An 11,023-nucleotide genomic window follows, 5' to 3' on the forward strand; every position below is an offset into this window, starting at 1 on the left:
CTTCCTCACTCACTACCAACCCTACCTCTTACTCACCTCTTTCTCAACTTTTCTCTCTCCTTTTCTCTATCCTAAATATATATAATAAACATATATTTACACTATAAAAACAGACAAACAAAATGCGCCTCTCTCTCTTTCTCGTCGTCCTCATTCGACCCAACGAAGCACCTCCATCGAAGAGCTCACGAACCCCTTGCTGCCAACCCCTTCCTCGTCAATGGCTTTGAGAAAGAGCCCACGAAGGGGTCGTTGGCTTAGGCCTAATAGTCATCGCGAAATAAAAGTTAATTTTCTGAAATTCTAAATTTCGAGTTTTATGCCCTTTTATTCTTGAGCTAATAAGAATAGATATATTTTTTTTCAGATCATGTAAAATATGAGAGAAAAAATTTTTAACGCAAAAATAACTAAAAGAATCCTTTCGAATTATATCAATATATTTTCATTTTCATCTTGTGAAAACAACTCAATAAACCAACTTATTTTAACATCATATGCATTTTTTTTTCCATATCTGAAAAATTGTCAAGAACATAATGTTAATAAGATGAAACAACTCGACGACCCAAAAATAAAAATCAATTACTAGAAGATCTTTAGTTTTAAAAAAGTCTCAAAATAATTTAGGATAAAATATCTCCACGTTAATAATAGCTTATTGACAACGTCTTAGACCTTGGGAAAAACCACTAAAGTTCGAATATCAATTTCTAAAAATTTTATGAGTGGATTATGGGGGTGGGGTTGTTTCGAGAGTCTTGGGTTTCATCTCAAATATGTGTGGTTTGAGCTCTATATACTGTCTAATTAGATGTTATTAGAGTGTTTTGAATATTAACTGCTAACTCGTTGTTCGATAAGAATAAATAATATATGTGGACGTTTGAACTTTTATCCATTTTAGAAAGTAGAAAGAAAGAAAAAATTTCATGAAAGTTTATATACTTTGAAGAAAATCCATGTGCTTATATACAAGAAATACTCGCCCTTTGAAAACTTGCTAGACCGCTAGAGTATTTAAAAGCACATATATCATGGATGAGCACATATGACCGTATGAGTTTTTTTTTTCTTCTTCTTCTTTTTTTTTTGCCTAATATATATAGAGTTAATAATGTCTACCGTTTGATCGAGTAGAATAAATTTCATGCAAATTTTAGTAGTGGCACGCCAACAGTTGATTTGATATTAGGCTATTAGCTATGCGATGAGTCGATGATAGATCTATCGAATATCGATAGGTAGGTTACTTGGTGTACGTTGTTTTTTTTCCCCAGCAAATGTAGGTGTGGTTCGTTAATACAAATTAAATATCAATTACTCAATTATAGTGGTAGGTGAATCAATAATAGGAAATTATTATCCATATATTTTCCAACCAAAAGATAAATAAGTTACAGGTAGATGCTTCGCGAACCATATTCTTAAGGCATTTCGTTGTTCGAAAGCCGCCCTTACCAATTAACCACCTGTTCATTACCTTTATTTTCTTTTTCTTTTTTTTAAAAAGGTAAATGGGTGGTCTCATGTAATATTTTGGTACCCAAAGCGCACACCGCATATAACTCATGTCCGGTAAGTCACTATCCTCACACATGGGATCACATAATATAGATTTTCTACTTGACTTTGGCACATTTTGAAACTGTGACCTTTAGTATTATTTGTGGGCCTATGTGGTCACATGATTGCGGTACCATTAACGTTTCACCCAATTGGTTTTTCAATTTATTTTTCAGAAACAAATAAACATAGGCAGAGGGTAACACCACCAGACAAAAGTGAACCCGACCAAAGCATTTGCGGCGACGTCGCCGTTAATACTCTGACACTGACAGGGGGCCCGCTATTTTCTCTGCCAGATTTGTCATTACGAACATGGGGGCCCACAGTATTAGCGGCGACGTCACCGCTAATAGTTCCTGGTCGGGGTCTTTTTTTAGCCTGGTGGGTTTACGCTCGTAAACATATTTACTCAAATTTCATTTAGTATATATTATCGGGTCATTCCACATACTATATACTAATTAAGTGTCAAAACTCAAGGTTACTCAATATATTTTCTTATATATTATTGTTGAGACTCATAATTTATAAATTGATGGGTTATCACATGTATCATAATATGCTAGTGTAAATTCAAAAGTTTAAACTATTTCTTCATGATTGAAGAATTGTACCGTATTACAAAAAACCTTAGGACACTCTAGTCTCTCAATACAAAATGCAATCTAGTCTCTCGATACAAGATGTTGAATAGCAAACAGATTAAACTATATATGCAATGAGAAATGATAATCGTAACACACTTTTTGATTAATCTACCACTATCGTGCATCATATACTTCAAATTCATCGGATACATAATATATTGAATCTTCCAACATAGTCATTGTAATCTCGAAATATTTGGCATTTACTTTTTAATCATGTATCATACTATTCTAGCTGAAAAACTTCTAGATATTTCTTTAGCAATCTTTAATATTTTATGACTTGCTACGAATCACATTGACAAAGCTACATATGTTTTTGCGCAATATAGAAGCATTCTTACATGATCTATTATGCAAAAAGAACACATGCCCTGCCCCTTTGCTCTCAAATACCTTCACAACCCCTTTCCACCCACTCTTTTCAACTATTTTTTTGTAATTCAATCCCCTATCCCTTAACCCATCCTTCTCTCCAACACAAACAAGTATCTTGGAGCAACCCAAACTCGATATATTTGGGTTTCTAGACGGGTTAAACAACGGGTCATCCAGCCCGTCGACCCCAACAGGGTTAGCTAACATCCACAAATGATCAACAAACGCCTTGTTTTGTTGATGTTTATTAAACTCGGATCCAATAGGTTCTTTTCCACCGAAAAATGGATGAAGTAGTATAAGACCTTCTAGTTTTACAACCTTACATGGGTCTAACTCTAGCCCGACCCGTATAGCCATATTGTGAGCAATATTTGCACCCACACTATCTCCACATAAATATACGTTATGAAGATCCGCGTAGTCATTTAGCCACGACTCGTGACCATTTCCTTTTAAATGTATGGCCACCCATTTCATTGCTTCCCATGCATCCTCGTATGCAATTGGGATAAGATGTTCTGGTGCCAATCTATAATTAACCGAGATTGCGACCATGTTGGTTTCTGAACTAATTAAGTTTAATGTCGGGTGGTACGTGGAGGAACCGGCACATTCTGTCACGAAACCGCCACCGTGATAGTAAATTAAGGTAGGAAGTTTCCGATTTTTGTTAGCGCTTTTTGGAATGTAAAGCCTTATAGAAACGTTGGGTGAGATAATGATATCTTTGGATTGGACCCCGGTTAATGGATCCATACCCGGTGGGATGATGTCATTTCCTACCAATCTTTCACATCGACCGTTTTTGTGGATTCGTAACCACCCATGGATTTGTAGAGGGATTTCTTCGCTACTTGACATATATCGTGAAGGAAAAACATTACTAGTCATATTGTGATCGATATATGATTGATGGTGATCGAGAAAACAAAAGAGGTTTTTAAAAAAATACATATGTTTGTGGTTCAGTTCAAATGAATATAAATAAAACAACGTTAGTGTCAAGCTAGCAATTTTGTCAGAGGAAAATAAATGTGGGTTAATGTGTTTTGTTCATCATATCATGGGTGCTCCACCCCGGCCCAATACCCTGTTACGTACACCCCTGCTATTAACTCGATCTCATTTCACTGACCCATTATAAAAAAAACAATGTTATTGGGTCAGAATTTAACTCTCGCGCGTTTCACTTTTTAAATCTGAAAAAATTGAATTAATTCAAGGAAATAGATACGACTAATATATAAAGAAAGATAAAGATTGACAAAGTTTAGAAGGCTAAAGGGGTGTTTGGGGTTGCATTTGTTAAAATGGATTTTGCCTTTTCAAAAATGAGTTTTAAAAAAACGTGTCTCTACAGTTTTCTCTATGAAAACGCATATAATCACATTTTCAATATATCAAACAATTTTTTTGTTTATTTGCATTTTACAAACACGAGAACGGTACCCGCGCGTTGCAACGACCGTCGAGTTAGTGGCGGTGAGATGATGGAGTGATAGGTCATAGAGTGTGATTGATCATAGAATGCGATAGTTAAATGCTTTAGCCGTCCACCCTTGGATTTAAAAATTCGTCGAAAGTATATCGAATGACATTTCTAATGAAGTAGCATGAAATTTTAAGAACACCCATATAATTTTTATAATTTATCGATGTATGGTTTTTGAGATAAAAGATTTTGAATGAATTGGATGAATAAATGATTTATGTAGAAGAGAGAAAAAAATAATTGGTTAAAATTTTAGGAGAGAGAAAAGGTCTTAGAGAAATATAGAATCGATACATGGGCATTTTGTGAAAGTAAGTGTTAAAATTTAAAATGTATGAGATATCTATTTTATAATATAGTATAGATGGATAATATAACCACATAATCACGTCAAAACATATTCCAAACACTCCAAAATGTGAATTTTGTCTTCACATTTAATTCACTATTAACTAGAAAATTAATAACTTATATCTAAGGGTATAATAGGTAAAAATGTTGAGTAATAGCTGTTATTTATGATAAATGGACAGTTTAGGAAAAATAAAGAGAGTTAGTTAAATATCATTCCGTCTTATATTAAATATTCAATTTTGACTTGTTAAATGTTTTTTCAACTTTTATTATAAATGATTTTTGTTGGTATTATATAATTGATGCAAGTTATATCGATGAAAAATATAATTAAAACTCAATCAAAACATATATTTTATATGAATCTTTATATAATATAAACAAAGTTTTTTACGATTAAAGTTGAAAGCAGAATAGTTGACAAGTAAAAATTAGATTTAATATGAGAGGAAGAGTAACAAAAAAGAAAGGAAAATAGAAATGAACTAAGATAGATTTTAACGATAAATTGTTGTATGTTGTATCTGCTAGAGGTATTATGGAAAAGTTTATGTAGACAATTCTTTTGAGAGAACAACTACTGTAAAAATTACGGTAGAATAGTTAGACGGGTATATAAACTAGTATGAGTACTGTATATACTTTATGAATCACATGTGCTATCATTTTTCCAATAAAAGTGCATCTCATATGATGGACCATCTTTTGCCTCTGTGTCTGTGATCCCACAAAGTTTTGGATTCTTTGGTTTGGACATTTCAAATCAATATAACACGTACGTACAACGTACGAACTGAGCTATCATTTAATTATGTTAGAATACTATTGTATATCAGTTGCTTCATATATAGTTTACGATCTATTCTTAATACTATACTATCGTACATTGTAAAACATTTAATGTCCTTTTGGGAAAAAGACAGGTTGAATATAAGATCGAACTCGATCTTTAATTTATAAAGAAAGTGATTTCAGATTATGATTTATCTACCAGTTAATGTAGGATTAAAGATATATTAGTATTTGACAAAATAAAACATAAGAATAGTAACAAAAGGCTTGTAGTCTAGCAGTATGCGAGCTGACCGAGTAACTATAATATTGTGTATTCGAATCCCGTGAAGAACAAATATGAGTGATAATTGTGTATTGGTGTTGAACTATCTAAATTATCTTTCTTCTCTATTCACTAATTTAAATATCTATATCTAATATTCCTATGATACTCTTAAATCTCAACCACTCATTTTCGTCTCTCTACTCAAAAAATCATTTTATTCCTCTAATTCATTAAAAAATCTTTTATCTCAAAAACTGTATATCGATAAATTATACAAGTTGTATGAGTGTCCCTAAAATTTCATGCTCTTTCATTAGAGATGTCATTCTACTTTCGACGAATTTTTAAATCCGACGAAACCCGTACGGCTAAAGCATTAGCCATCACACTCTATGACTTATCATCGCTTATGACCTATCACCCCACCATCTCACTTTCGTGAAGTGAGGACACTTTCTCTCGTACAATAAAAATGTAAGAATATAATCCCGCGTGCCACATTGCTAGCGCTAGCGGACTAGGGTAGTAAAATTGAACATTTGTAACTTCTCTCTTTTATAGACATGTTACATTTGACAAAATAAAACATAAAAGGTGATCCCATTTTGATTATGAACAAACCATTTGTAACTTCTGTCTTGTATACATGACAAAATGAGTCTCATGTCCAAATTATAAAAAACAATATATAACAATTAGGTATGTGGTTGAGTTCTTATAAAAATACATGCAATACCTAAATTTGGAAACTATAACCCGACCCGGCCCGACCATAATCGAAAGAGCAATGACCAAAACCATCAGACTCAAATAATAAATGATTTGACCGAGCGACTTAAATATATAATTAATGCCTTCAGTAGTAATTCTTTTTTGTACTGCTTGTCACAGGTGTAGTTCATGATCAGGAGGACTTCAATAACTCCTTGTTGAAAGATGATAGGCCTAATAAGTAATTTTACTAGGGATGATATTCGGTACGGAACCGTACCAATACCAAAAAATACCGAAACCGAGTGTATCTAAAATCAAGAACCGGATACTGAATCGAATTTTCATAATCGGTATCGGTACGGGAATTTCAGTATTTTCCCGACTAGTACCGATTCTATACTTTGCAATATGATTTTATGTATTACTTGATCTAACAGCGAGTAAATCACACATCACTTCAGGTCAAACATGTATTACTTCTGAATATCATATCATCATCATTATTTAATCGATATATACAAAAGAAACAAGTAAGATCGAATCTTCAATGAAGAAATAATTTACATATAATAACTTTATAACTATATATATATATAATATAGGGAGACAATCAAATAAGAACAGTTTTAAAATAAGAACGGTGAGAACACCTTAAAAACATCATTTTGATGCATTAAAAGTCTATAAAACTGGCATAGTGCATAACTAATTATCATTATTTAAGTGTTTAACAACACATTGATTCATCAAAATCGGAAAAATCACGTTTTTTGTTGGATGCATCATTTTGATGAATATGCATCCAAGATTGATGCACAAAACAAAAAACATGATTATTTCGATTTTGACGGATGAATGTGTTATTAAACACTTAAATAAAGATAATTAGTTATGCACTATGTTAGTTTTATGGAGTTTTAATGCATCAAAATGATGTTTTTAAGTTGTTTTCACCGTTCTTATTTTAAGAGTGTTCTCACTGGGGTGTTACCCATATAATATATATATATATAGAGAGAGAGAGGGTACAATCAAATGAGAACCAACTTAAAATGAGAACACTTAAAAACTATATTTTGATGCATTAAAAGTCCATAAAACTGACATAGTGCATAACTAATTATCATTATTTAAATATTTAACAACACATGGATCCGTCAAAATCGAAAAATATCACGTTTTTTGTTAGATGCATCATTTTGATAATATGCATCCAAGATGGATGCAAAAAATAAAAAACGTGATTTTTTCAATTTTGAAAGATCAATGTGTTGTTAAACACTTAAATAATGATAATTTATTATGCACTATGTTAGTTTTATGGACTTTTAATGCATCAAAATGATGTTTTTAAATGTTCTCACCGTTCTTATTTTAAAAGTGATTTCACCGGAGTGTTACCTATATATATATATATACCTATATATATATAGGGAAAAGTGGGTATGGAGTTGTCCCCCATCTAAACCCCTCACATACAAATATTTTAATATTTGTTTAAATTTTAAATAAATACGTTGGCCTCAATGATTTTTATGATTATAAAAACAAAATGTGAGGGTTTCCCATCTAAGCTTAGATGAGAGACAACTCCATACTCACTTCCCCCATATATATATATATATATATATATATATATATATTGACATATATTAATAAATGGTGAATGCATATAAACTTAGAGAGTGAAAAGATTAAAAAAAATAATAACGTACGTGAAGCTTTTCCATAAATAAGAAAAAGTGAGTATTTGCATGTAAATTGTAATTATAACATACATGATACAAATAGATACATTTGAAATTATGCATAGTTATATAATAACATGATATAAATTTGAACATGTCAAACTTCATATAAGAAAAGTTGTTGCCTTTTTTTTTTCTTCCGAGGTTAGTCGGTTACATATAACAAGGGTGTTAAGCTATGTTTTCTTTGGCTAGGATGTGTGAATCATTTGTATACATATTATTCGGTATCCAAATCAGTTTTCCCGTACCGAAATACCGAAACCAATTTCATCTTGAAATCAAAACCGATTAATCCCCTTCAGTACTGATTTTCGGTACCAGTTCGGTTTCGGTACGTTTTTCGCTCATCCCTAAATTTTACAACGTCAACATTAGCACTTTACATAATGAGTCATGTGTTTGCGCAATGCGTCAGCGATACACAATGGTGATAGCGGTGGTGGCAGCGACGGGTAGCGGCTATGACGGTTGGTGGGGGCGGCAATGGTGATGAATGTAAAATTAATTGATGTTAAAAGAGGTAGGGTAATTATTTTAAGGGAGGACATCATATATCCCCCTCATAAACATCAAAGTCACATATTTACCCACTTAAACAACATAATATCATATATATTCAATCTAAACCTTAAAACTATCAAATTTACCCATTTTATTAATAAACTCATTAAAACTATATTTAATATTAGAATTTATCATGATAAGCAATAGGGGTGTGAGAAATGAACCGGAAAACCGAAAAACCGATCCGAACCGCGTGATCCAAAACCGAGAAAATTGAACCCGGAAAACACCGAAACTCGAAAAAACCGAAAGCAAAAAATCCGATGTGTAACGGTTCGGTTACGGTTTTCAATATTCATTACCCGCGGTTAACCGAACCAAATTTTGTTATATACCTACATAAATCCTATACATGTATATTTACACATATATGTATTATATGATTACATCATTTATATATCTATTTAGCTAAATTTTTGTATTTGTTGCCTAAAATATTAACAATTTTACTAACTTTCTTTCACAATCTTTGATTAGTTTTGGATATTGTAAGTAATTTTCTTATATATATATATACTCTTTTTAGAAAAAGTTGTTAACTTTGTTTAAAATAGTAATCTAAAATAATATTAATATCACATAAAAGACATTTTAAGTAGTAAATCATGATATTCTTAAATAGAAACTTGCATTACATAAATATAATGGGTTAGAAGAAAGTAATTCAAAATGAGATGTAATGTATATTTATTTATAAAATAATATATTAATGTAGTTAAATGTCTACTATACATAGAAAAATTAATTAATACAATGTAAATTGATTATTATAATTGAAAACTTAAACTTTATATTAGCATAACTTTAATAAATGGGTAACCAAAAATAAAACCGAAATTAACCGACTTTTTCGGGTAACCGAAATTAACGGTTCAAAATTTTTAGCTAACCGAAACCCGAAAAACGGTTCAAAATTTCTAGCTAACCGAACCCAACCGAACCGTTTACAGCCCTAATAAGCAATATACACATTAAAATTAAAGAGCACAATATTAATAATCATGATATATATATATATATATATATATATATATATATGCATGTGGCTAAAGAAGATAACTTAACATAAGAGTAAGTCTAGCTCTAGAGGATAGGCCTAAGAAAAACGAGCAGATTGATGGTCTAAATTAGTTAGCTAGGAAAGATCGCAAACATGAATTAATTTGTATCGACGTTATTATTACATCCACTAACACAAGTATATATTCTAATGTACAGTTGACCGAGTTAAACGTTAGTTTATCATTCGCACAAGAACATTTATGGCTTATATAAGCTCATCCAAGTGAAATTATATCAAGTTTGGTCTTGAAGGAAGATGTTTTAGTAGATGATCGATGGAGTATATATTACAATAATGAAAAATTCATGGTTCGTGTGGTTATATAATCATATAGTTATGCGCTTATCATGATAGATTTTAATATTAAATATAAAAAAAAATAAGTTCATTAATGAAATGGATAAATTTGATAGTTTTTAGGTTTAGATTGGGTATACATGATATTATGTTGTTTAAATGGATAAATATGTGATTTTGATGTTTAGATTGAGGGATTTATCCTGTAAATTAATTATAGATATATTCAGTAAAGATATTTAAATTAGTGAATAAAAAAAAATAGATATTTTATGTAATTTAAAGTTGTAATTTAATAAAAAAGGGAGGGGTTGATGCTATATGTAATAGTGTAGACCTGATGTATCAGAGGTATTATTTGCAAATTAATAACGTGTCTTCGGTTTCGCTCATCATCTCAAGCCTTTGCGTGGGTTCTTATGTGTTGGACAATTGTCTAGGCTCATTATTATAGGGTAATCAATGACGTAATGAAACGACATACGGGGTTTAAGGTGCTCCACTGACGATAATACATGTTTGGCAATTGGTATATAATGTATCTTAATCTTGATTAATGGATGTATTATACTAGTATTTTAACGAACAATGTAACTATTAGGATGAACTGCTGTGCAAAGAAGATGTCGGTCGACGTTTCTACTTATATTATTATAGGGTAATAATAATAAAGTTGATTTTGTTTTAGTGGCCACGTTTATCATGCTGTAACTTAGATGGTATTTTGTGATCACATAAACTGATAAACTTGCTACACCACCTCACCTTACCTTTATTCAGGGCCTCGATGATTGGTTTGAGTCTATTGCTCATTCACTTCTATTTTTATTTTCTTTTGGTTTTTAGTTTTTTACTTTTTGGTTTGCGGGCCCAATATAACCAACATACACAGGCCCATCGCCCATGTAATATTCAGGGTATTTTTAAAGCATCTTTAATATTCAAGGTTACACACTTTACAGTTTACACATACTGTATTACTGTAACACCACAACGCATTGGAAATATCTTTGAAGCATCCTCAATGAAAAAAAGATGAAAAAAACGCTAATAATTTATTAATTCTATTATATTATCTTTCCAATAACTTCAATCCGTCCAAAATTTATCTACTTCAATTTAAAAAATCTT

General features: G+C 31.4%; 1 protein-coding gene across 1 annotated transcript; it reads right to left on the bottom strand.

Moving 5' to 3' along the window:
- Window positions 1-2,492: 2,492 nt before the first annotated feature.
- LOC122602388 (probable carboxylesterase 12) lies at window positions 2,493-3,571 on the bottom strand. The gene has a single exon (XM_043775077.1). It carries the CDS (start codon window positions 3,549-3,551, stop codon window positions 2,493-2,495), a length of 1,059 nt encoding a protein of 352 aa, XP_043631012.1. The 5' UTR covers window positions 3,552-3,571.
- Between the last annotated feature and the right edge of the window lie 7,452 nt (window positions 3,572-11,023).

The sequence above is a fragment of the Erigeron canadensis genome, chromosome 5 (assembly GCF_010389155.1).
Source record: "Erigeron canadensis isolate Cc75 chromosome 5, C_canadensis_v1, whole genome shotgun sequence".
Taxonomy (NCBI): domain Eukaryota; kingdom Viridiplantae; phylum Streptophyta; class Magnoliopsida; order Asterales; family Asteraceae; genus Erigeron; species Erigeron canadensis.